The sequence below is a fragment of the Malus domestica genome, chromosome 03, assembly GCF_042453785.1.
Source record: "Malus domestica chromosome 03, GDT2T_hap1".
Taxonomy (NCBI): domain Eukaryota; kingdom Viridiplantae; phylum Streptophyta; class Magnoliopsida; order Rosales; family Rosaceae; genus Malus; species Malus domestica.
Genome location: NC_091663.1, coordinates 36,308,039 through 36,335,460, shown reverse-complemented (window position 1 = coordinate 36,335,460; position 27,422 = coordinate 36,308,039). Strand labels below are relative to the sequence as shown.

Sequence of the window (27,422 nt, the reverse complement as noted above, 5' to 3'; positions counted from 1 at the left end):
CATATATGTATGGGTACATTAACCAAAATTAACAAAAAAAGTTATTGTACCAAAACATGGATACATTCTTAAATCAACGAAAAATAATGTACCCATATAAGTTTAAACATGGATTAAAAAATTTGAATGGATTTTATATTAAAAAAAGGTACATTTTACATATAACAAATTGATATATTTGAGAATGGGTACATTTAAGATTAAAAAAATTGAAAAATTATATGAATGGGTACATTTAAGATTAAAAATTAAGAATCTTTTTATATATAAAAAAAAACTAATAGGTACAAACTTAATTTAATTTAGTTTTTTATTATTTTGGAAATGTTTTAATTGAAAATTAATTAGAAGTTTAATAGAGGTATGAGTATTAAACCCTAAATTAATTACTAATTTTTATATTAAAAAATTATATAATAAACATGTAAATTCATTATCACATTAATGCTGGGGACTTGAATCAAAATTTGATTACTAATAAGGTCTTAGTTAATAAACAGTAAGAACTAGGAACCAGATACTAATTTTTCCTAAAATTATTGAAGATGGAGGGTAAGCTGTTCACATATAAAGAAGACCTGTGGGCACCCATAACCAATAATGTTTTCCCCTAAAATGTCATCTGATAAACCTTTTATCAAACGCTCCCCAAAGGAACTACACATTTTGGATTCATTAAATGGAGTCTTTCAAGACCTCCAACCAAGTGAAACTGGTATACAAATGCAATGCATATATAGGGATTGTCGATCGCTGAAAACTATATGCTTAACAATCATTTTAAGTACCATAGTAACCGTCATTTTATCAAACAGTTAGTAGGCATATTTGTCAAACGGAGCCATCAAACATGCTTACTTCGACCTTAAGCTGGTTCCATTCCCGTATAAGATGGAAAATTATACCATTCCCTGGAACGATTACAACCAGAGCTGATTTATAGGTGCATATGCAATAGTCGCTCACACTTCCTTGTAGTACACTGAAGAAATCCCAGTAATAAAGTGAGTAAAAGAATTGTGTGTGTAAGAGAGAGAGAGAGAGAGAGAGAGAGAGAGAGAGAGAGAGAGAGTATGAATACCTTTGAATGAAGCCTCTGCCTCCGGTACCTAGGATCACATCTGATGGCTTCACTCGTTCTGCTTCGCTGCAAATTATATACACAAATTAAAAAACTGAAATATATAAACACACTAAAAATTGAAAAAGATTTGAATTCCAACATATCAAATTCCACATAATTTCAAATTGGTAAAATGGAACCAGCACGAACCACTTCAAGAAAAGTGATTCATGTTCATCAATTTCCAAATAAATAAGCAACCATTGTAAAATATTGACATAATACAGCAACGAACTTTCTAGGTGACGTCGTACGGAAAATGATGTACATGCAAAGCCATAAGACAAAATCATTCAATAAGATAAATAACATTCGTCAATACATGAGGAGTGGATCTACCCACAGTCATTCTAGTTCGTACAGCCTCAAATCATCATCACCAGACGAATGTTAAACATTTAACATGAAAAGGAATCAATTTCCTAAAATTTCAAAATTGGGGATAGAATATGGACAAAAACCTACCATCTTGTGTGTAGATCGTCCTCCAAAATTCACAACTGAAAACGGAAGAGTATGATGATGAAGAAGAAAAACTGAAAGAGTTGTGCCAATGAACTTGTGAGTCGGTCAACAAATGGTGTGCTACACAAAAAGATGAAAACTTTACCAAATACCCAAAAATTAAGAAACAAAAACAAAGAAAAAAAAACAGAAGAATTAGGTGAAAATACCTTTTGTAGGATCTTGAGCTCCTCACACGCGTTCCACTTCATCTTCTGGATAGCAAAGAAATCTCCATTAATGAAACCTTTATACACAGACCCTTCAATCAAGCTATTTTCTCTGAACCCATTTGTGGCTCTCTCAACTTTTCAATCCCAAACACTCGTGTACTTGGCCAAGCAAACCATAATAAACTCATTCAAAAGCAGAACATCAATTCCACGAAAAATTAAAAAACTTTCTACCTTCAAACATAAAAATTTTCTTTATCTTTCCCAAATGTATTTCTACCTCCATTCTCTCCAACCCAACCTGAGCAATCCATGTTACCAAACAAACAAAACCCAATTCGGTTAATGCCTTATGGGGTCATGAAAATTGGCATAAACAGAGATAACCCACCTTTTAATACGCATTTTGGAACCGAATTAACTGGAACCGGAGTCGGAGAGTGTGGAGGCTGACGGAGCGAGACGGTGAAGGCCGAACTTGAGATCACATATTCTCAGGTACGATTAGGGGTGGGCACTTGGAACCGAAACACGAATCGAATCAAACCGCACCAAACGGTTTGGTTTTGCGATTTTGAAACGGTTTCGGTTTCAAAACCGAACCGCGGCACACAAAATGGTTTGGTTTCAGTTTTGGGTTGGTTTTCAAAACTGCACCGAAACCGAAACCGCACCATATAATAAATAAATGTTATATAATTTATATTTTAAACTTTTCAACTAGGTTATAACTTATAGGTTTGGTTTTGCGGTGGGTTTGCACTTCGACTCCACTGCTTCTGCTTGCATCTCTACTTCTGGCTTTGCGACTGCGAGTCTGCGACCTCAACTTTGCAAATCACTGTCTCTGCGACTACCTGCTTGCATCTCTGCCTCTGCGACTGCGACCTCACTGAGTCACTGCTTGCCTTGCATGTCCATTGCCCAGATCCCCTTCATCTGCAAGCCCTAATCTAATCTATGCAAATCAAAAGCTCTGCAATATGGTAAGAATTTAGAACTTAGAACTTGTATCATTCATCATTCTGCAATATTTGATCTATATATATAGCTAGTAGTACTAATTCCTCCGCCCCTGTTTCACCACCTCTTGTTGTCGCCGCCACAACACCTGTTCCTCCCGCCCACTAATGCCACGCCTTTCCCCTCCTACCAATTAATGCCACCGTGTTGGTTTAATATTTGGCCCTTTAATTAGAGAATAAAAATATGTATCTCCATTCTCAAGTAGTACTACCTACTCCTTAATTTGTTGAATGAATGGTAATTTTAATTGGGCATTTCTTATATGTTTCGCATCGGTCGAGTTTAATTCCATGTTCCCTCTATTTGGTATTGAAGTCTAGGAACCTGATAACTAAGAGATGGGCGGACATGCTTATAGAAAATTCCAGGATGTTGTTGAATACTTTCAGTGCGTCGAACGTCTCTTATATATGTCCAGTAGGCAAGCTAATAGTGTGGTGCATCTTTCTATTTCGATTTTTTTTTTTTTTTTGTGAACATGGATGTGTTCTTTGTCTTCTGTGAACATCCTATTGTTTCTGGTTTGTCACGGATGTGTTCTTTGTCTTCCGTGAACATCCTATTGTTTCTAGAGTTACATATAAATTTTCTAAAGAATTAGAGAAATCTGTAAACATAAAAAATGGTAGATAAAGTTCATAACTTTGACATTAGAGATGAATGTATAGCCACCAGTACTTAATCAGATAAGTGCAAAATAAGAATATGTAAAGTGAACTCAAGACAAGACAGATTGTAAGCATAATTCAAGGTAATCATGCATAGAAATGCACTATGTGTTTTGCTCGAGCTTGCTTGATTTGGTGTGGATGTAGTCATGTGAATGACATTATGACAGTAGCTTTAATACCATGTCCAGTGGTAGGCCAAAAGAGAAAAATATAAGCCTTAGACCCTAAATACTTGTGTTGTGTGTTGTAGATTCTGTGCATTCCATTCATGTAAGATAATGAGCATTTCATATTTTATTTCATTCAAGATATGAAAAATCCAGCAAGCATAGTGAGATTGGTTACTCTTCTACGGGGGACTCCCCTGAGAAGCCAGAGGATGAGGCAATAGAAATTGACTCGAAAAATGAAGTAGACATTGAAGGTGATCTTGAAAATGACGACAAAGAATCTGAGGGCGAAGATGAAAAAGTAAGTAACTCTGATTTAATAAAACGTAGTTGGGTTTGAGATCACTTTACAACATATTATGTGACAAGAAAACAGTCGAAAATCAATGAAAAGGGGGAGAAATATTTGGCCGAAGTAAAACTTAGGAGAGCTAAATGTAATTATTGCCCAAAACAGAGCAGTGTAGGTGACTATGCAGCTGAACCAAGAGTTAATAGCACCACAAGCATGAGACACCACATTGAAATATATTGTAAATTTTACCAAGGGAATAGGAGCAAAAAGCAAAAAGTTTTGGTTGGGGATAAAAGTAAAGGTAACAATTTGGTTGCTGTTGGATTTTCACAAGAGAGTGTGTTAGAAGCATGTGTCAAGATGGTAGTCATAGATGAGATGCCATTTGATGCAGTTTTTGGTGCTATTTTTTTATGCAGTTTTGCTGCATTATTTTTTGGTGCAATTTTGTGCAGTTTTTTGTGCAGTTTTACTGCATTTTTTTTTGTGCTGTTTTGGTGCTGGTTTTTATGCAGTTTTGCTGCATTTTTTTTTTGCAGTTTTGACTCTTTTTTGCTGCATTATTGTTGCTGTTTTTGCTGCAATTTTACTGAATATTCATTAATTAATATACGAGGAAAATAAGACCGTTTTATGCATAAATAGGTGTATATTTTAAATTGTACATTTTTTTTATCAAAAACCAAACCGAAACCGTTTGAAACCGCACCGCATCGAACCGAACGGTTTGATTTTATTTCGGTTTTAGCTTTAAAGCCACACCACGCCCACCCTTAGTTACGATACGAAACAAATAATTACAAATCCAAAACTAAAAAAAAACATAAGAAACAAACTAAAACATGGGATTGGTGAAGGCCATACCTTCGGAAGGATGGACGCAGAAAGCTCTTAGAGACCGTTCCCAACTCAGGGGATGGAGACGGAAACAGAGGCCAATATTTTCAAGGTTTTGCGCCGAAGATTGTGAGATTTGGATAAAATGGTCGAAATCAAACTTGCACGTTTTGAGAAAGCGTTGAGGAATCAGGTTTTCTATGAAGATGGAGAGCGAGAGAGAGCGAGTTGAATGTAGACTAAAGCCCAGATTCGTAAGAGAGAAATGGAAACCAAGGGAAAAGTCGAGAAGGTGCAAGCTAGATGGAGGACGACCGACGCGTGGCCAAGATGGGAAAAGCGTCATCTCGATGTACCAAATGGGCAAGACAACGGGCAACAAAGAAGATATCAAGGGGCATTTTAGCCATTACACTGCTTGTGAACGGTGCTTTTCCACCGGGTTTAGTATATAGATAATGTTAGATGTTGTGCCTTTTTGTGGCCCTATGTCAATTTTTATTTATTTATTTATTTTGTTCAAAGCCCCTATGTCGATTATTACGAGCATTATCCCATATATATGGCGAATTGCGTATATTTCGTTAATTTGTTGACAATGTCATAATCTATGGAGAAAATTAACGTGCTTTTGTATATCCGGTTGGGTCTCTGCTGGCCACCCTGGCTCCATCATGCTCATCATCGGATCTCCGGCCCGATTTACTTTCAGCTTCCAAAAAGGATACTTACTCAACCAGAGCACCTTCTTTCAGGAACACCTCAAGTAATTCAGGTGGATTGATTTTTTCAAAGAGCAGTTCTGTTTCACTATCTGATGTGCAACTGTCCAGTCAGACTTCATCCCTATTAAGCAATAGCAGAAGCACGAGACCAGGTGGCGAGTTTCGTCGATCGATTTAAAGTAACACCCAAAGCCGCTCGTTCATTATCTCCAGCAGCGCTGTTTATATAGATGTCGACAGTAAATGTGTAACGGGTCAATTGTGCAAAGGGCGTCATATTTCGGTCTATGGTTTGTGTTAAAATGCATGAAATAAACATGTTGGAATAATGGTGTAGGATGACTAGTGAAATTAGGTTAGTCAACTTTCTTGTTCAAGTTAGGCAAGTTAGGTAAGTTAGACAAGTCAAGTAAGTTAGGCAAAATTAGGCTTATGATCTTTTTCTTCCCTATATATATGTTTCATCTTGTAATTGTTTGATCAAGGAAATATACATAAAAAATCAATATGGTATCAGAGCTGTGATCTGGGAAAACCACAAAACACAGCTCTAAAGCAGTCACGAGGTCAACCATTCTAGGCATGGCCTCTCATTCAAAATGGGAAAATCCCAACCACCCGCTCTATCTCCACCACTCGGATCAACCTGGTGCAATCCGCGTACCACAACCATTGGTGGAAGACAACTACAACACATGGGTTCAATCCATGAGTATGGCCTTAACGGTCAAGAACAAACTTGGTTTTGTTGATGGGATGATCAACAAACCAAGTGAGGATAATTCTGAGGAGCTGCAACAATGGAATCGCTGCAACAACTTGGTCAAGACATGGCTACTAGGCTCCATGTCAAAGGAGATTTCAGGGAGTGTCATCAACTACAAGGATGCTCGACAAATGTGGACCGATCTGCAGGAGAGGTTCTCACATGTGAATATAGTTCAGCTGTTCCATGTTGAGAACGAGATTCATGATTGCGTCCAAAGCAATATGAGTGTAAGTTCTTACTTCACTAAACTTAAAAGTTTATGGGATGAACGTGATACTTTGTGTTCCATTCCAGCATGCAGTTGTGGAACAAAGAATGAGATGAACTCATATGTTGAAACTCAGAAAACCATGAAGTTCCTTATGGGACTGAACGAATCGTATGCTACGGTCCGAAGCAATACTCTTCTTCTCGAACCACTGCCTACGGTGAACAAGGCATATGCGTTAGTCCTTCGACATGAACGCCAGGCAGAGGTTTCCAATGGGAAAAGCACACAACTAGAAGCTGCTGTTTTTGCAGTGAAGAATTTGTCGCGAGAACCTACACCCGAAGACAAGGAGATGCGATGTGGAAAGTGCAATAAAACCAATCACATCACCAAAAATTGTCGTGCACATCTCAAGTGCACTTTTTGCGGATGGAAAGGCCACACCTTCGATTTCTGTCAAAAACGGAAAGCAGCCACAGAGACCGAATCCAATCGTCTCTTTTCTTCAAAAGGGAATCAAGTTTCACAAAGTAACAAGAAAGAGATAGTGCCTAATTTCCCGTTCTCTCAGGAGGACTGCAAGCAAATCTTTCAGATGTTGAACAAGAACAAATCATCTTTTGCCAATCAAGTCAGTAATCCTCCTAGTCATGAAGAACTTTCAGGTAAAGCCTTCTATTTTTCATGTAAAGGAACCAAAAGTATTTGGATCCTGGACAGTGGTGCCACGGATCACATAGTTTGCAGTCCTAGTCTCCTTACACACTCACGAGCTGTTGAAAATCATACAGTTGAACTGCCAAATGGTTCCGTTGCCAAAGTCACTCATATTGGACAAGTTGTTTTCTCTCATAATCTTATCCTTGAAAATGTCCTATGTGTGCCGTTCTTTAGGTTGAATTTAATATCCATCAGTAAACTAGCCTATGATTCCTTATATGTCACCATTTTCTTCACCCAATTTTGTGTCATTCAAGACCTTCGCTCGGGGAAGATAATTGGGACAGGAACTGAAAGGGAGGGACTTTACTACCTCGACCCATCAAAGAAAGGAACATGCAACAATATTCAAACTGTCTCACCAAAGCTTTGGCACCAACGCCTAGGACACCCATCTCATAAAGCCACTTCGTTATTACCTTTATTTAACAATAAGGCTTGTGATTTGGAAAAATGTTTAATTTGCCCATTGGCCAAACAAACAAGATCACCCTTTCCTTTGAGCTCTATTTCTACCAAATCATGTTTTGAATTATTGCATATTGATATTTGGGGTGGTTATCAAGTTGCTTCTATTTCAGGTGCCAAGTATTTCCTTACCATCGTAGATGACTACACTAGAAGCACTTGGGTTTATTTGATGAAACATAAATCTGACACAAAAGACATTTTAGTCGGATTCATTCAAATGATTGAGACTCAATTCAATACCAGAGTTCAAATCATACGAAGTGACAATGGCCCTGAGTTTAAGCTTGAGCAATTTTATGCTCTCAAAGGCATCATACATCAATCTAGTTGCGTCAACACACCATAACAAAATGGTGTTGCCGAACGTAAACACCGGCATTTGCTCAATGTTGCTCGGGCTTTGCTCTTTCAAGCTTGTTTGCCAAAACGTTTTTGGGGGGATGCAATCTTAACCTCAGCCTACCTCATCAATAGAACACCCACTCCACTTCTCCAAGGTAAAACACCTTACGAAAAACTGTTTCACAAAGCACCTAACTATTCCTATTTAAAGGTTTTCGGTAGTTTATGTTTTGCTTCTACACACGCCCAAAGGCCCTCTAAATTTGACCCCCGTGCAATCCAATGCATTTTTCTTAGGTATCCTTATGGTCAAAAGGGTTATAAATTGTTTGATATAAAACACAATAAGACTTTTGTTTCTAGGGATGTTGTATTTTTTGAAGATCATTTTCCATTCCAAAATTATACCACTTCCGCTGCCCCGTCTCCATCAAACATTACACCCTCACCCATCACATTTGACTTGACCTCTCCCATTGAGTCGCACTCAAGCCTTGCACCCGAAGAAATAAACATCACCTCTCCCACACTTGACGACATCACACCACTCTCATCTCCTTTACCTACTACAACTCCACCACCAGATACCTTATCAACACCTTCACATTCCCTACACTCTTCCCCACCTCCAACCACTCCATCACCAGACCAACCACCTCCACTCCGTCGTAGCACTCGACCGACCAAAACTTCCACATTTTTGCGGGACTTTCATGTTGAGGTGGCCCTCCCTTCCCGTGTTGCTCCCACATCTTCCACAAGCATGGTTCAGTCATCAGGTACATCTCACTCCATATCTCGTTATTTATCCTATGACCATGTATCCCCCACTCATAAAACCTTTCTCACCACCCTCACCATTATCAAAGAACCCACCAGTTTTTCGCAGGCTGTTCAGGATCCAAAATGGTGTGACGCCATGCAAAAAGAGATTGTTGCCCTTCATGACAATCGCACTTGGACTCTTGTGCCCTTACCACCTCACAAACATCCCATCGGTTGCAAATGGATCTATAAGGTGAAGCTTAAACTTGACGGCAGTGTTGAACGCTACAAAGCTCGTCTCGTTGCTAAAGGCTACAATCAAATTGATGGGCTTGATTATCGGGAAACTTTTGCTCCAGTTGCCAAGCTCACCACCGTCCGTGTCCTCCTGAGTATTGCCTTCATACGTGGCTGGCATCTTCATCAACTTGATGTGAACAACGCATTTTTTGCATGGTGACTTATACGAGGAGATTTATATGTCCCTGCCTCTTGGGTTCGGACGAAAGGGGGAGACACGAGTATGCAAATTACACAAATCCATTTACGGTTTAAAACAGGCCTCGAGACAATGGTTTATCAAGTTGTCTAGTGCTCTCAAGACTGCTAGTTTTCATCAATCATGGTCAGATTACTCATTGTTCGTCTAAAACCGTCAAGGCAGTTTCATGGCATTACTTGTGTATGTTGATGACGTGATACTTGCAGGTAACAATTTGAGAGAAATTGAAGAGACTAAACTCTTCCTTTCCCAACATTTTAAACTAAAGGATTTGGGAAAACTCAAATACTTTTTGGGGATAGAAGTTGCAAGATCTAAACAAGGGATTGCCTTGTGCCAACGCAAATATGCGTTGGAGATACTAGAAGATGCTGGGTTCCTTGGTGCGAAGCCCTCACGATTATCGATGGAACCAAACCTGTCCCTTACACAAACTGATAGGACGCTCCTACATGATCCTTCTTCATACAGGCGACTCGTAGGGAGGCTGATTTACTTAACCATCACGCGGCCTGACCTGACTTATGTGGTTAATATGTTGAGCCAATTCATGGACAAGCCGCGACAACCACACCTTGAAGCAGTGCATAAGGTTCTCAGGTACATCAAACAATCTCCTGGACAGGGAATTATTTTGCCTTCTACAGGTTCACTACAATTACAAGCTTTTTGTGATGCTGATTGGGCTCGGTGTAATAACCGGTTATTGTATCTTCCTTGGACAAGCACCGATATCTTGGAAAACGAAGAAACAAAGCACAATATCTCGTTCTAGTGCAGAAGCAGAATACCGTTTTATGGCTACTACTTGTTGTGAAATTATATGGCTAAGAAACATTTTGAAGGACTTGCAAGTAAATCATGCACAACCAGTCACAATGTTTTGTGATAATCAAGCTACCATGCACATTGCTTCGAACCCAGTGTTTCATGAACGAACGAAGCATATAGAGATAGACTGTCACTTAGTACGTGAGAAGATTCAAATGGGAATGGTGCAAACAGCTTACATACGGACCTCGAATCAACCTGTAGATTTGTTCACCAAACCACTAAGCTCGGCACAATTTGAGGTCTTAATTACTAAGTTGGGTGTCATTGACATCCACACTCCAACTTGAGGAGGAGTGTTAAAATGCATGAAATAAACATGTTGGAATAATGGTGTTGGATGACTAGTGAAATTAGGCTAGTCAACTTTCTTGTTCAAGTTAGGCAAGTTAGGCAAGTTAGACAAGTTAGACAAGTCAAGTAAGTTAGGCAAAATTGCTTATGATCTTTTTCTTCCCTATATATATGTTTCATCTTGTAATTGTTTGATCAAGGAAATATACATCAAAAATCAATAGTTTGGTCTATCAACCAAATCTGTTTATCCCACAGAGTAGTAGGAAAGGCACACACACTGTTGATGCTTGTGTCGATTCGATAGCACAGCAATCCAGTACAAATTCCAAATAAAGCTGCAGTATTGAAATTTCCCATATCTTCTTTTCATCTCTTTCAAGTGATTAAAAATGTGAAATATGCCTCTGTTTACATCTCTTTCAAGTGATTACAAATATATCGTTAAGGGTAATTTTATTTAGTGTTCGTCTAAACATCGGTGCTATTTTTCGATCTAGTAGTGCAGATGTTTATTGAGGTGGCGCTATATCTACACACGTCTTTTTTCCGTCTTATGCACCAGTTAATGGGACTGATCGCGGCTGCTTCTTATTTTGGTGAAGTCTAGCGGATCGGACACTGCGATAAACGCTGGAGAAGAAATTAATTGGGCCGACTTTATTTTAATTTTGTTTTGTTTTTAAAGTGATTTTAAAATTTTTATTTTTATTTTTAACGTTATTACTTAACGGTTAATTTAATTGATTGAGTAATGAATATATGAAGATGAAATAAAATAATAATGAATATATCAGATTGACATATATTTAAGGGAATTGTTATTAGCACTTCAAAAATCTTATTCTACACTCCAAACTTTCCATATTAAGAAAGAAAAATACACTTGTGAGTAACGTATAATGAGATTTTTGGAGTGTTAATAACACTTCCCTATTTTAAACATATTATATAAAGTTGCAAATGAAGTTGCAACTAACTTCAAACTTGACTTGGCAAATTGTAATTTACACTTAATTATGAGGATCAATGAATAAATTAGCACTTAAGATACCTAGAAATTGCAAATGGATTTAAAAATGGAAGAGGATTATGTTCGGATTCACTTTGTGGGATATTGTTGTCGTTCATCGTATGTTGTACGGTCAATTTTCGTCAAGTACTATTTGTGTTTAATTTTAAATAAAAAATATCAAATAATTTTTTACCGCACGATACATAATAAATAATTAAGATGTGAAAATCCTCCTTAGGATCTTCACAATTTAGAACCGGATGAGATCAACTTCTTTTTAAAAATACAACACAACGTCGTGGACCCGGCCTGAAAAACCAGCTTTCAATTATTACGGCCGGCCGTAATATATTGGACAGTCTTTGTATTTTATACATGGAATGACGTGCGAGCGGTTGGATGAGAGACGGGCATATAAAGACCAGCTGTGTTTAAATTCATCTCTTTCGAGTGATTACAAGTCTCTGTTTATATATATATTTTAGTAATATTTAATTTTTTTTAATATGGTTGATATTTTTATTGAAATATTAAAAAAAAGCAGACAAAGATATAGAAATTGGGATGCTTCCCAAATTTCTGTCGTTTTACTCATGGTCTAAAATATCGATGATATCGGTAATCCAAAAATATGAAAATTTCGATGGAAATATCGGGATATTATCGATATCGATAAAAATTGAATAAAAACCGCGGAAATTGTAAGAAAAACTTGGAAATTTTTATTGAAACTTTAGAGAATGTTTATTTAGTCAATTATCTATTAGTTTATAAAAAAAAATAGAAGGAAATGCATTACATGATGGATTTATCTGATTTAAGTTGATTATACAGCGAACTGGCAAACACCGTGAGTGTAGAAAATATGTAATAATTAATGAAAAAAAAAGATTAAACACACCATAATCATTTATATATAATGATTTACTACAATATTTTACACTTTATACATTACATGGTAAGATACATGAGTGATTTAGTACCACATAAAGTTCCTATGAGGTTCAAATTTTTCACCATCTTCATCATCACTATGTGTAGAGTAAGTTTATTGTGAAGAGTATTCATCAAATGATAAATTCCCAAAATAGTTTTGCATGTAATTGTTAACATGTCACTCATATAAATATAAATATTTTAGCATATTATCACTAAAACATAAGTGATATATGGTGGTTAAGGTGTTGGAGGAGTAAAATGAGAGGGGTTCAAATCCCCTTTTTTTGTTCTTTTTCCTTTTTTTCCCTTCCTTTACATCGATATTTTCGATATTTTAGCGATATTACACCGATATTTTGACAAAAATTGCTGAAGTGTGAGCGAAATTATCGACATCGATATTTTTTGATATTATCGTCGATATTTGTACGATATGTACATGGATATGTTCCGAAATATCAGTGATTTGAAAAAATCGAAATATCCTCGATATTATCGATATTTCAAACCTTTTTTCCCTTTTTTTCTTCTTTTTCCTTTTTTTTTCCTTCCTTTACATCGATATTTTCAATATTTTAGCGATATTACACCGATATTTTGACAAAATATTGCTGAAGTGTGAGCGAAATTATCAACATTGATATTTTTCGATATTATCGTCGATATTTGTGCGATATGTACATGGATATGTTCAAATATCCGTGATTTGAAAAAACTGAAATATCCTCGATATTATCGATATTTCAGACTATGGTTTTACTCCTATGTGCGACCATGAAATTGGTAATTATGGGTGTCAAGTTGTAATCCATGAAGAAATGCTTTAACCCCCAAATCTGAATTGTGTAATCGGATATAAAAATATAAAGTTTGAACCTTTGGCGAAAAAAAAAAATCCCAAAATCTAAATCTCCCCTACATTTCCCTCTCTCTCTCCCAAAATTTTAGTTTTTTATGGATTTCTAACTTTCTATATCTACTTTATCAACTTCTGCAGGCATGAGATGATGAGACGTCGTTGATGTGGAATTAGAAGCAAACACATTTCGCATTGAATTGAGTTCCTTCCTTTTGGATTTTTTTTTTTATGTTAATATATATTTTATTGTTGTAACGTTTAATTTCTATATCTTCTGCACTATATTAGCCACGAAAAAGTTCATAAAGAAGCAGAATGGCGTTTTTTGCAGACTTCTGGGTTCATTGGTTTGGGAAGAAGGTGAGAGAGAGAAAATACCATTGTTAATTTTTTAGTAACGCTAGAGAGACTTTGTCACTAATAGGCACGTTTATCAACGTTTCAGTAATAAATCAATCATCAACTTTCATGTCTTTTAGTTTTTAAAAATTTGTCTCTAAATTTAGTCACCCCAGTATTATCCTTAATTTTTAAGGAAAACTAACGAAGAGTCCAAAAAAACTTTAGTTTTAATGAAAAATTACAAATAAATATGTAGTAAATAGTAGGGCTGGGCACGGGCCGGACCCAATTTTGAAGGGACCGGACCGGACCGGGTTTAAAAGAAACGGATCGGGCCGGGGCGGGTGCAACATATTTTAAAACAGGAACGTACCTAACCCGGCCCGTTTAAAACAGGCCAGTTCGAGCCGGATCCACGGGTCTTTTTTTTTTTCTCGTCTTCTTCAGCTCTTCCGATGAGCTCATTCGATTCGGATCGAGACGTGTGATCTACTGGGATGGCGCGAGGGTCTTCGAAGTTCTCGCCATGTCGAGGGCAATCGGCGACAACTACCTGAACCCGTACGTGACATCGGAGCCGGAGGTGATGGTCACAGATCGTGCGGCAGAGGACGAGTGTCTTATCCTTGCCAGCGACGGCCTCTGGGACGTGGTATCGAACGAAACCGCCTGCGGCGTCGTCCGCATGTTCTTGCTCGCGCAGAAGGCGGCGGCTTCAGAGTAGGCATCGTCCTGCCGTGACGCGGAGGCGAGGTCAGACAAGGCGTGCTTTGACGCATCCATTTTGTTGATTAAATTGTCCTTGGCGAGGCACAGCAGCAACAATATCAGCGTCGTCGTCCTGGATTTGAGAAGACCGGGGAGGTTATAGAGCTCCTGCACTCGAGTCCAATGGTTCAAATTCATACCAAACAGAAATTGCACAAACCCTAATTAAAAAATTGGGAATACAAGGATTTGGACTCACCTGGAGGCAAAGAGACCCAGAAGCAGAACCTAGAGAGAAAAAGATCCAAAGACAAATGGGTGATTGTATTTTTGTGCTTTTCGAATTGCTTAGAAATAAGAATGTTGAATTGCAGAGATGTATCTGGGAAAGTTTTGGATACGAAGTTGGGGGTGGAAATCGGTTCCGGCCGGGGGCCCGTTTCTTCTAGGATTTGGACCCGCCCCGCCCTGCTATTAAGATGAACCTGCCCCGACCCGCCCCGTAGTGAATTTTAAAAATTTGTACCCGCTGCGAACCGCTTAGACCCGCCCCGATCCGCGGGTCCAGGACCCGTTTGCCCACCCCTAGTAAATAGAACAAAAAAAAAAGTAAAAATGTGGTTTTTCGTTAAAAATAAACGCGGGACCTGTATACAATATTGATTAATTTTTTAAGAAGCGTGGAGAGTAGCATTTCCCTTTCTCAATTGCTCAAACATGAACAGCAATGCAATGTATATAATTATTAATTAATCTGTACTAATTAATAAAACACTTATTGTTAATTAAAATTATAGGAAATTATCAGTTTAACCCTCTAATTAAAATAGAATATGAATAAGAAATATGGATAGAAATGTAATTTCACACAACCAAATTTTGCTTTTTTTTTTTTCAAAGCCTTACCTACATGCAAGGTATAAAATATCGATGATATCGGAAATATCGGTAGTCTAAAAACACGGAAATATCGATGGAAATATCGGGATATTATCGATATCGATAAAAATTGAATAAAAACCACGAAAATTGTAAGAAAAACTTGGAAATTTTTATTGAAACTTTGCAGGATGTTTATTTAGTCAAGTATCTATTAGTTTATCACAAAAAATTGGAAGGAAATGCATTGCATGATGGATTTAACTGATTTAAGTTGATTATATAACGAGCTGGCAAACATTGTGGGTGTATTTGGAACTATCAAATTAGTCTTTTATCCTAATTAAATCTGAACTCTATATCTGGATTTCGAAACCCTCTAAGGCTGCCACATGGCAGCCCCAATCACTCCTCACGTTTCTCTCTCTCTCTCCCCTACCCCGAGACCCCATTTCATTCTCTTATTCACTTCGACTCTCTCTCTCGAAACCCTTTTACCTTTCTCCCTCTCTTGTCATGACCACACACACACGCAGCAACACCATTTGCTCGACTCGAGCAGCTCGAGGACACCACCATCGTCACACATCATCAGTATTCTCTCTCCCGCCTCTGCGACTCCGACGAGTCTTCTTTGATTTTCCGGTAGGTAAGTCTCGGATCTCTCTCTCCATGTTAGTGAGAAGCTCAAATTAGTTCGATCTGCTGCACTGCACAGCAGCAGAAGTCATTCGTTCACCACCGTAGAAAGAACAGACAGGGAGCGAGCGAGCGGAGGGGAGACACACTACACCCACCCCACCGTGACCTCCACCATAGTGGCGCACACTCTGGTGAGCACCATCACCACCTGTGAGAGGCGCAGATCTTGGCAGAAAGAGGCATAGATCTTGGCAGCTGCGACGACGGAGCTCGACTGCCGTTCCGACGACGAAGAGAGAGAGCGATATTATCGATAATATTGATAATATCGCGATATTATCGATAATATTGATAATATCGCGATATTATCGATATTATCAATAATATCGCGATATTTTGACGAAAACTAATTGGATAACCATTAAAATATCGGTAACACGAAAAACCGATAATATCGGCGAAATATCGCCGATATTATCGGCATTTAAGACCTTGCCTACATGTAATCCTAACATATCTCTAATTAACAAAAATTAAAAATTAAAAACTTTCCACTTCCACATTCTCTATCACTCTCTTCCTCTCTCCTATTTCAAAAACAAAAATAAATTTTTTTCACACATACTTTGTGTGTGCCCTTATGAGCACACACAAATTAGACCAGGGTGAGGATCGAGGAATAAATTAGAGAAAATTAGGTTCGCATCCTTCTTTTTGTTACTCCATTAATTAAAATCATATTCATTTTCAATTTTTGATCAAGGTCATTGGGTATTAATAACATCATTAATTATTTGAATAATAAAATATTTTTATTTTTAAATATATTCCTTTAGTGTTAAAAATGTTACAATTAGTATATTTATATTTATGGCAAAAAATTTTATCATATATTTTTATTTTTAGTTTGTACCTATTTTTAATTTGCAAATATTTTTTAATTTGTACCAATTTTCTTTTCATTTTTAATTTGTACCCATATATTAGTTTCTTTTTGTGCCCATATTTTTTAAAGTTTTATTTGTGTTTGTACCCATGTGTATACTGTCATGTGACATTGTATATTTAATCAATGATAGAAAAATTACATATGGTATATTTATGTTTTATGCCTAAACTTTGTATCATATATATATATATATATTAGTTTGTACCCACTTTTAATTTGCAACATTTTTTTTTAAATTTGTAGTATTTTCTTTTTAGTTTTATTTTGTACCCATGTATTAATTTCATTTAGTGCCTATATTTTTTTAAAATTCATTTGTTCTCATAATTTTTATTCTTTTATATGTACCCTAATTTATTTATAATGTACCCATTCTTCTTTATTAATGTACCACTTTGTTATATGTGAAATGTACCAATTTTTTTGTAAAATGTACCTATTTTTTTAACACTATGGATACATTATTTTTCCATTTATTATTTCTTATTTTTACATAGTCTTTATCCATTTATTCAATCAAAATGTTTGAATTTTTTTATTGTAACCGTTTCTAATAGTATTATAATGAGAGATTTTAAATTTATAGGATTATAAATCTCATAAAATATCAAACAATTAATGTCAAAACTATAAAAATATAAATATTAATAGTAATATAATGAGGTGTACAAAGTCAAGGGACCTTGATCAAACTTTGAATACTATTAAGGTCTTAATCAAAGAATGTTAAGAATTAGGGACTGCATCAAAATTATCCCAATAAATTAACTGAAGATACCCAGCAAATTGCAAATGGGCTTGAAATATACAACAGAACGTGAAGGACCCGGCACTAAAAATCAATTTTCAATTATTAAGGCCGGCAGTAATATATTGGCCAGTTTTTGTATTTTATACATGGAATGATGTGTGAGTGGTTGGATGAGAGACGGGCATATAAATTAGATGGAGGAGGATTTTCTACTCTTCTATTTTCATCCCTTTTTATCTCCCCTTCTCACACATTACTTTTTATCTTATTATCTCTATAAAAAAATCAATATAAGATGTTGATCTTAACCGTGACCGCTCAATTAGGAGGACATGAAAGGGTAGAGAGATTAGAAGGATAAAGAACCTTCCTCCAAATTAGACGATGGTGAGGCTCGATGAATAAATTAGTACTGAAGATACCAAGCAAATAGCAAATGGGTTTAAAAAATACAACACCACGTAAAGGACCCAGCTGGCATTCAAAATCACAAGTCTTTGTTTATATTTTAGGTACATGGAATGATGTGTGAGTTGTTGGATGAGAGAAGGGCGTATAAAGACGAGCAGGGGGAGGCATCTTTCACTACTTTAATTCACTTGTGTTTTTGCTTGTCCTGAATACAAGAAATGGCAGAAGGAGTTCTCTTCAACGTTGCAGCACGGATCATCGGAAGGCTAGGCTCCCTTGCTTTCCAAGAGATCGGATTGATTTGGGGTGTCCAAGATGAGCTCCACAAGCTCCAGGAGATAGTTGCCGGATTCCAAGGTGTTCTTCTTGACGCTGAGCAAAAGCAAACCAACAATGAAGTCAAACTGTGGCTCGAAAGCGTAGAAGATGTTGTTTATGAAGCCGATGACCTGCTGGATGAGTTTAATACTGAAGCTCAGCAGAGACAAATGATGTGTGGCAATACTAAGATGGCAAAGAAGGTACACCTCTTCTTCTCTAGCTCAAATCAACTTGCTTTTGGGCTAAAGATGAGTTATAAGATAAAAGATATTAACAAGAGGCTTCGTGAGGTTGCATCTCGTAGAGCCTTTCCCTTAGAAGTAAATCATGAAGATACACGATTTATAATTAGAGAGAGGATCACTCACTCATTTGTCCGTAAGGAAAATATTATAGGGAGAGATGAAGATAAAAAGGCAATTATTCAACTTTTATTGGATCCCATCTCAACTGAGAATGTGTCCACCATTTCCATAGTTGGATTTGGAGGATTGGGAAAAACTGCTCTTGCCCAACTCATATTCAACGATGAGGTGATTCAAAATCATTTTGAGTTGAAAATATGGTCATGTATCTCTAATGTATTTGAGTTGGATATACTCGTTAAGAAAATACTAAAAGTTGACAAGATTGATATGGATGAGCTGCAAAATGATCTTAGAAGAAAAGTAGATGGGAAGAAATACCTAATTGTGTTGGATGATGTGTGGAATGAGAATCGGGAGAAATGGCTTAGCTTGAAGTACTTGTTAATGGGGGGTGAAAAAGGTAGTAGAATACTAATAACCACTCGTAGTGAAACAGTTGCAACAATATCAGACACAGCTAAACCATACAGCTTAAGGGGTTTGAATCAAGAGGACAGTTGGTCTTTATTTAAGGAAATAGCTTTTAAAGATGGAAAAGAGTTAGAGAATTCAACAATTAAGGCAATAGGGAAGGAGGTTGCAAGAAAATGTCAGGGAGTTCCACTCGCTATAAGGACAATAGGTGGGATGTTGCACACCAAATATCACGAAACAGAATGGTTGAATTTCAAAGAAAATAAACTTCCAAGAATATATCAGGAAGAAAATGAAATTTTACCAACACTTAAACTAAGTTATGATGTGCTCCCATCACATTTGAAGCATTGTTTTGCTTACTGTAGCTTGTTTCCACCTGATTATGAGATCTCTGTACCGATGTTGATTAGACTTTGGGTGGCGCAAGGGTTCATTAAGTCATTCGGTGAAAACAAGAGTTTGGAGGATGTTGCATGTGAGTATTATATGGAATTGTTGTGCAGATCGTTTTTTCAAGAAGAAGAAAAAGATGAGTTTGGTATAATAAAAAGTTGTAAAATGCACGATCTCCTGAATGAACTTGCAATCTTAGTGTCGGGGGTTGAAAGCACCGTTGTTGATCGGAACCAAAAGAAATTTCATGAAAAGCTTCGTCATGTATCTTTCAATTTTCATGTTGATCCGTTGAAATGGGAAGTGCCAACTTCCTTGCTAAAAGCAAAAAAGATACGAACCCTTCTTCTTCCTTGCCCATGGTATAAGAGTAGGAGATATAATTCATTTTGTGCTACAATTATTTCAAATTTTAAGTCATTGCGTATGTTGAGTCTCAATGGCTTTGGAATTACAAAATTACCTAATTGTCTTAAAAAAGTGAAACATTTGAGATATCTTGATCTTACTCGTAATTCCATCGAGAGACTTCCAGATTGGATAGTTGGACTTTCGAATTTGGAAACACTAGATCTCACTGCTTGTAAATATCTTGTGGAATTGCCTAGAGACATAAAAAAAATGATAAACTTAAGGCATCTCATCTTGGAAGGCTGTTGGAAATTGACTCGAATGCCACGTGGATTGGGGGAGCTGACCGGTCTTCGTACATTGGATAAATTTGTTTTAAGCAAAAACAATTCTTTGTTGAGGGACAGTGCTGGTCTTGGTGAACTGGGAAAGCTTAGGGAATTAAGGGGAGAGTTAGAAATTATAAATTTGAGGCAGGAGAAAGATGTGATGTCAGATTCAAATGTTGGTACACCTCTCAAGGAGAAACAGCATCTCCATTCATTGACTTTAAAGTGGAAACGTGGAGAAGATGTAAACGCAGTTGATGAGAAGGATATTATAATGTCAATGGAAGTATTGCAACCCCATTCAAATCTAAAGAAGTTGTCCGTGTGGCGTTATGGTGGTGTGAGGTTTGCGAGTTGGTTTTCTTCTCTCATAAATCTTGTTCATCTCACATTGTGGGGGTGTCATAGATGCCAACATCTTCCACCCTTGGATCATTTCCCATCCCTTAAGTTTCTTAAACTTGAAGAGTTTGAGAAGTTGGAGTACATATCAGACACCAGCAGCAGTAATAGTATGAGTGATGAGATGATGACGTCCCTGGAGTGCCTTTGGGTAGTAAATTGCCCCGTTCTGAAGGGATGGTGGAGGGCGCACACTCATAACAATGCTTCTTCTTCTTCATCAACGGAAAATCTGTCGTTGCCTTCTTTTCCCGGTCTTTCTACATTGTGGATCAGTAATTGTCCTAATCTAACTTGCATGCCTCTGTATCCAAATGTGGAGAGAATAGATCTCAATGGGTGCAGCTCGAAGGTTGTTGATTCCTTGTTTGTTAGAGGAGCATCTGATATTACACATGATGTTGGTGTTGATGTCTCTGCCTCTTCTTCTTCCCCTCATCTCTCCAAATTAACACATCTGTCACTTTTTGGAATTGAGGATTTGGCAGTCCTCCAATCGCTCCAATCGCCTTGCATTAAAGATTTCCCACATTTGGCATTACTACCATATCATGGGATGGGCAACCTTACATCACTTCAGAAGCTTACAATTGGAGATTACTCTGATCTGACATTACCGCCAGATGTGGTCATCAACCTCCCATCACTCCAATCGCTTACGATTCTATCTTTCCCAAATTTGGTATCACTACCAGAGGAAATAAGCAATCTCACGTCACTGCAGCACCTTGCAATTGAAAGTTGCCCTAATTTGGCATCACTGCCAGAAGGGATTTGTCGACTCCCCAACTTAAATAGATTGCAAATTTGGGGTTGCAACATGTTAAGCGAAAGATGCAAGAAGGAAATAGGTGACGACTGGCCTAAGATTGCTCATATCCCACACATTACCTTTTAATAAGGTGCGTTTTCTAACTTTTTTTCAATTTGCACTTGCCAAATTTAGTAGAAACTCTGAAATATTCAAATGTCAATCTCGTTTCTTAAATTTATTCTTCATTCATCACCAGCATTTTATTTTTATTTTCAGATGACATACCATATGACCAAAGATTTTGTCCACAGTTTTGCTTTCTCGTTGAGCAACACTGATTCCACAACAAAGTGGTATGCATTCCTTACCCACTAACTTCATTTATTTTATTTTATTTTATCAAAATGGAACCAACTAGTGGCTTTGCCACGACAGTCTACTCTTTTAAAGGCTTCATTTTAGCCTCTCCATGGCCACCACTGTGTGGTTCACTAGCGCCAGAAATCGAACAAAGACGTGCCGTATAAAATACGAATTTGGAATTCATCCCCAACCACCGAGCCACCCGCAGTGTTTACATCAATTTTTTTTAATTTCCCTTTAATTTCCCTACTTGTCTTTTTCAGGTACTGAAACTAAAGACGGTTTAGGAGTTTAGATGGAATTAAAGCTACCAAGCAACCGGCCAGATGACAATTTGTACGGACTTCTTCAATTCAATTATTATGTTGCACAACCGTGTCAGTTCTTGGCAATTTCCAAACTACATAATAAGGCTTTCAAACTTTTCTGGTTTCGGTTTTGCTTCTTAATTTACCTTTATGGATATGTAGTACTGATTCAAAGAAGAAACTCATGGGATGAAGGAAGCGAATAACCATACAGCTTTTGCTTATACATGTGCCTCATTTCTGTGGATGCGATAAATGAAATACTGGTTTGAGTTTCCACCATAAAACTAACTGGCAATATGGGAAGTAGCCGCCCACGCAAGGTCCCTCTTCATATTTTTCTTTGTTGGTTTTGTACCTTCGTTCTTCCATTAATATCTCACTAGAAAGAGCTCTAGATTGAGTTTTGAACTGTGCAGTTGGATGGTCGCGTATTTTATACACAATGCTCGTGTTGAGCTTCAACAGCAGATCAAATGTCTCAGTGTTGCATGGAAGCATGAGAGGACATCTTAAAATCTGCAGCGGATCAAATGTACTCTTGCTCCGAGCAAACAGTGAGTACTATACTAATTAATATTTCACTAAAAATTGCCCATTTATATGTTTAATTCTTAAATTTGTGATTAAACTGAGTAACTTTGAGATACCAAGATTAATTAAATTCACTGCTTCTTGTTTTCCAGATTCAGACGAAAGATGGCTACTTAACTGGGTTTGGAATGTGAAGGACTAATAGAAGTCGTGTTTGTTAGTGCAATTTCTGTTTGGTTTGAGATGCGAAGGAGTAATGAGATTGCTTTGGTGGAGAGTGTTTCCCCATAACTGATCTGTGAGTAAAATATTGAATCTCTCGACGCCTGATTAGTGAAAAGCCTTACTTTTATAGCTCCTTCCAATTTTTTTCAACATACCACTAAGTGGATTATTTCAGAATTTGAATGTATAGCTCACTATATGGTGCTCCCTGATCTGAAGTTTTCAGGTTCTGTTGAAATTTCTTTTCTTGAAACTAACTATTGGGTAAAGTGATGAACATCCATGGGATACATTTTAAATTAGGCTCTAATGCGCTTCAAACTCAATTGAACTTGACTACTGGCTTTTCTTGATCTTAACCAGGCAATGCATGGTTCGTAAATTCTTGAGAAGAATCGCTGAGATTTGTCCTTGCAGATGAAGGTTTCGAGGCATGTGTAGGGAATGTGCGTGGAACACGAAGGAGTCATGGACACACATCTTTATCAGATGAGACAGAAATGATGCGCTGCATATATCGACAACAAGCTCCAAAGTCTTTGCTGTTGGACATTCACAGGTTTTGCACCTCTTCATCTACTTCACATCTCCTTCCCTTGCTGCTACTTTTGGTGTTTACTCAATTTATTCATGTTATTAGGGAACAATCATGCCTTTAGCTGCTCTCACCCAGCCGGACATTGCAGAACTGGTTGAATCTGCCTGGTCTTTTCTGTCCAATATCATACTTGGAGCATATCACTTCTAAATTTGCACTTAGAATGGTCAACATATATGTTGATCAGGTATTCCTTATATTCTTCAAGGTATACCGCATGATTGGCTTCTCTAATAGAATTGATGCATCTGTTCATCTTTTCAGATGATTCTTTTTACTCAATGTTATGAGATTTAAGTAGTAGTAATTTTGTTATCTTCTGTAATTATGTGTGGTGAATGGGGCGTCAATTTTTTTGGTTCAATATGTGAAGGTCATGTTGACTGCTCAGAGTGGTTGTATATGATTTTGCTTTTGATCGACGGGTTTAGGTACTATGTCCCCCCGTTGTATGTTTTTAACTCAGTAATATAATATGGGCGTGAGGGCCTAGCCCCCCAGCTTTGACTGGGTTCCAGCCCTCTTTAAATATTTCTCTTTAATATCTGTTGGTAAAAAAGACAAATTTTAAGTGTTCGCCCCGAGCATCAAAAAAGACGTCAGGACCAGCGTTGTAGTTCGCCCTTCTTTGGGCTGCTTTTGTTTCCAGTTTTAGTAGAATAAAAATGTGGTGATACCAGTACTACAAATTAACTATAACCAAATCCCACATGGCTTGGGGACACAAAAGTAGCGAAAAAGAAAAGGAAAGGAAACTAACCAACAACTATAATTTGGGGATTGAGATCCACTCGTGATCTTTGTGTCCGATGTTCATATATTAGAAGATTTGGAACACTCAACTTTTAATCTAAAATCCTTATATTTCAATAACTCATTTCATAAAAACCTAAAAACTTAAATCGCTCACGTCTCATTTTCTCTTTTGAATGGACCAAATCTCTCGATTTGCGGACTCCAGACAGAGATGCGTAGGGGAATTCATTTCATAATTTGGTTTGGTGAGATGACAATGTTCACACGTAGTGTTGCTTTTTCCAAATTTTCAATTTTTAGTGCCGTTGGTTGACCTAAGTTCTTACTACAACTTGGAAGGTATGTGCGTTGATCACTTTTGTGAGATAGACTGATGTAGAAGGCACTTTTGCTCATATGATCAATTGTTTGGACTCGAATGTTCAATAAATGGCGAGAGATTAAGGGCTACCTTGGGTTTTTCTTTTGGAACTTGATGAGTTCGACCACTCCAATCTTTGGAGTCAAACTTAAATATTTGGGTTTAACTCGGAAAACATGTGACCCAAAGCTAAGTCCCAAACCCAAAAAATTTGGATTCCAAACACAAAATATCTAGGTTTGGACACAAATCAAAACCCAAATTTGGGTTCAGATTTGGCTGACCAAATTTTTGAGTGGGTTCTATTTTTTCTTAAGTTGCTGAATATAAAACTTAGTGGCTAACAGTTGGGGCACGCGTGGCAGGGACCCCACTTGTTGTCTAACTGGTTAAATCCGGGCTTTTTGATTTCTGGACCGTTGATCTACTGTCCAGATTAAACTCCCTTTTTTTGCGCAATCTTTTGAAATTGGTCATGGTGCATATTTAATCTTGTCAAATCCAACAGTAAAAAAAAATTCAACGGCCAAAATTTAAATCAAAAGGTTAAATTCTTCCATTAATATCTCACTAGAAGGAGCTCTAAATTGAGTTTTGAACTGTGTAGTTGGATGGTCGCGTATTTTATACACAATGTTCTTGTTGAGCTTCAACAGCGGATCTAATGTCTCAGTGTTGCATGGAAGCATGAGAGGACATCTTCAAATCTGCAGCGGATCAAATGCACTCTTGCTCCGAGCAAACAGTGAGTACTATACTAATTAATATTTCACAAAAAATTGCCCATTTATATGTTTAACTGTTAAATTTGTGATTAAACTGAGTAACTTTGAGATACCAAAGATTAATTAAATTCACTGCTTCTTGTTTTCCAGATTCAGACGAAAGTTGGCTACTTACTGGGTTTGGAATGTGAAGGACTCGAAATTGTAGAATAATTATTGATCAAAATACTTGCTGTGCAGAATGAAATACAGAAATAAATACAAGAATATCAATGGTACTAATGTGATTACAAAAGGTAGAGGCTAGCGTAATAGCTATATCATTTGAATAGTATTTCTGTCCCATTCTTGTGCTTGTGGTTCAACGTCTGCTCGACTTAACTACCTAATTCTACAACCCGCATTTGTGTGTTTACTCTCTGGAAATTTTGTACGGAAGAAAGAAGGAAGAAAAGATGATCTAGAATGGAATTGAGGACTCCAGTTATATAGGCGTTTTCATACCTCTTCAAATACATTTTGGATGTATCTGAAACTCTACAACTCTATCCAAAGAGTTGTGTCTATTAATCAAAACGTTTTTAATTAATTTTAATTAAAAACTTAATTCGAAAATTAAAACTAATTGATCAGATTAATTTTAATTATTAGGCCCCAAGGCCAAGGGTTTAGTCTTGACTAATTAATATTAAGGGTATAATCATCTAGTCTAATCCAACAATTGGTGGCCCAAACCTCAAATCCATTCAAAATGGTCAAATATCTAACTAATATTATAGAGGACAAAACATATATAAAGGTCATTGGGAATCTTGTTTTCTTCAATGTGGGACAAGTCTCAAAACTCTAACATAGTGTGCTCCAAACTCTATTGAACTTGGTTACCGGCTTTTCCTGATCTTAACCAGGTGACGCATGGTTCTTAAATTCTTGAGAAGAATCGCTGAGATTTGTCCTTGCAGATGAAGGTTTCGAGGCATGCGTAGGGAATGTGCGTGGAACACGAAGGAGTCATGGACACACATCTTTATCAGATGAGACAGAAATGTTGTGATTGGCTCATATTTTGAGCTGTTAACAATTAAGTGACTTTGTGTGTTATGCTTTCGGAATAGTGGCCAAATATGTCCATATCTCATTTTGGCTAATAGTGGAAGACAATGATGATGTTTCATGGGATTCTTTTGTTTTGGCCTTTTTTTATTGATTTCCCATTTGCATGCCACGAAAGTGGTTTTGGGTTTTGAGTAAAAGTCAAAGGGAGCATGATGGATCATCATTGTGTCTACGCAAAAAATGAGAGGTTGATTCACTTTTCTGTCCATTTAATTGCAAAGAGCCGAAGTGGAGAAAGGGTGAGAGAGAGCATCCGAAGGAGAACACAAAGGAGAGAAAATATAGAGTAAGAGTGAGAAACTCTTGGGGAGAGTGAGTCTTTTAGTAAAATGTTGTGAGGGTACAAGGGATTGGGGTTTGGGTTATGTCGATTTAACTCAAGTGTAACTTGTACTGTTATTCTCATAGTGAAGAGCAATATCTCTCCGGGGACGTAGGCAGGATTTTTGCCGAACCTCGTAAATTTCTCAGTGTCTTTATTTCTTGTATTTTATTATGTTCAACTGAGTGTGATTTTTGGTGAGGTTGTAATCTGAATCTCGTTTCCGCACTAACGAACGGGCCAAGGCACAACAAGAAATGATGCGCTGCATACATCGACAACACGCTCCAAAGTCTTTGTTGTTGGACATTCACAGGTTTTGCACTTAGAATGGTCAACAGATATGTTGATTAGGTATTCCTTATCTTCTTCAAAGTATACCGCATGATTGGCTTCTCTAATAGAATTGATGCATCTGTTCATCTTTTCAGATGATTCTTTTTACTCAATGTTATGAGATTTTAGTAGTAGTAATCTTGTTATCTTTTGTACATTACATGCGGTGTGGATGGGGCGTCAACATTTTGGATTCAATATGTGATTGCCATGTTTAACTGCTCGGAGTGGTTGTATATGATTTTGCTTTTAATCGATGGATTTAGGTACTATGTCCCCTTGTTGTATGTTTTTCTTCAAGTAATATAATATGGGCGTAAGGGCTTAACCCCCAGCTTTGACTGAGTTCCAGCCCTCTTTAAATATATTTTTTTAATTATATGTTGGTGTATTAAAAAAGGCACATTTTGAGTGTTCGTCATGAGCACCAATGGCCTTGTAGTTTGGCCTTATTTGGGTTGCTTTTGTGTCGAGTTGTAGTAGAATTAAAATGTGGTGATACCAGTAATGTAAATTAAC

The 27,422-nt window shown here is 37.2% G+C and overlaps 1 protein-coding gene and 2 long non-coding RNA genes across 10 annotated transcripts; 1 reads left to right on the top strand and 2 right to left on the bottom strand.

Annotated features, from left to right (window-relative positions):
• Positions 1-632: 632 nt before the first annotated feature.
• On the bottom strand, positions 633-3,624 carry LOC139194594 (uncharacterized). 3 transcript variants are annotated; one of them, XR_011579587.1, is made up of 6 exons: positions 2,192-3,624; positions 2,035-2,101; positions 1,798-1,842; positions 1,589-1,708; positions 1,082-1,147; positions 633-982 (listed from the first exon to the last, which is right to left on the bottom strand). It is a non-coding gene; the product is annotated as an uncharacterized lncRNA (long non-coding RNA). The 3 variants fall into 3 exon arrangements; XR_011579586.1 differs by having other exon boundaries at positions 1,589-1,842; XR_011579585.1 differs by lacking the exons at positions 2,035-2,101; positions 2,192-3,624 and having other exon boundaries at positions 1,798-2,010.
• A 10,164-nt stretch (positions 3,625-13,788) lies between these two features.
• LOC139194595 (uncharacterized) lies at positions 13,789-14,784 on the bottom strand. The gene is made up of 2 exons (XR_011579588.1): positions 14,552-14,784; positions 13,789-14,460 (listed from the first exon to the last, which is right to left on the bottom strand). It is a non-coding gene; the product is annotated as an uncharacterized lncRNA (long non-coding RNA).
• A 3,307-nt stretch (positions 14,785-18,091) lies between these two features.
• LOC103408102 (putative disease resistance protein RGA3) lies at positions 18,092-27,154 on the top strand. 6 transcript variants are annotated; one of them, XM_070819457.1, is made up of 9 exons: positions 18,092-21,407; positions 21,536-21,612; positions 21,886-21,958; positions 22,093-22,253; positions 22,350-22,487; positions 22,617-22,762; positions 23,053-23,248; positions 23,330-23,474; positions 26,922-27,154. In XM_070819457.1, exon 1 carries the CDS (start codon positions 18,143-18,145, stop codon positions 21,401-21,403), a length of 3,261 nt encoding a protein of 1,086 aa, XP_070675558.1. In that variant the 5' UTR covers positions 18,092-18,142; the 3' UTR covers positions 21,404-21,407; positions 21,536-21,612; positions 21,886-21,958; positions 22,093-22,253; positions 22,350-22,487; positions 22,617-22,762; positions 23,053-23,248; positions 23,330-23,474; positions 26,922-27,154. The 6 variants fall into 6 exon arrangements, with proteins under 6 accessions (XP_070675558.1, XP_070675559.1, XP_070675557.1 ...); XM_070819458.1 differs by lacking the exon at positions 26,922-27,154 and having other exon boundaries at positions 23,107-23,248; positions 23,330-23,816; XM_070819456.1 differs by lacking the exon at positions 26,922-27,154 and having other exon boundaries at positions 23,330-23,816.
• The last annotated feature ends 268 nt before the right edge of the window (positions 27,155-27,422 follow it).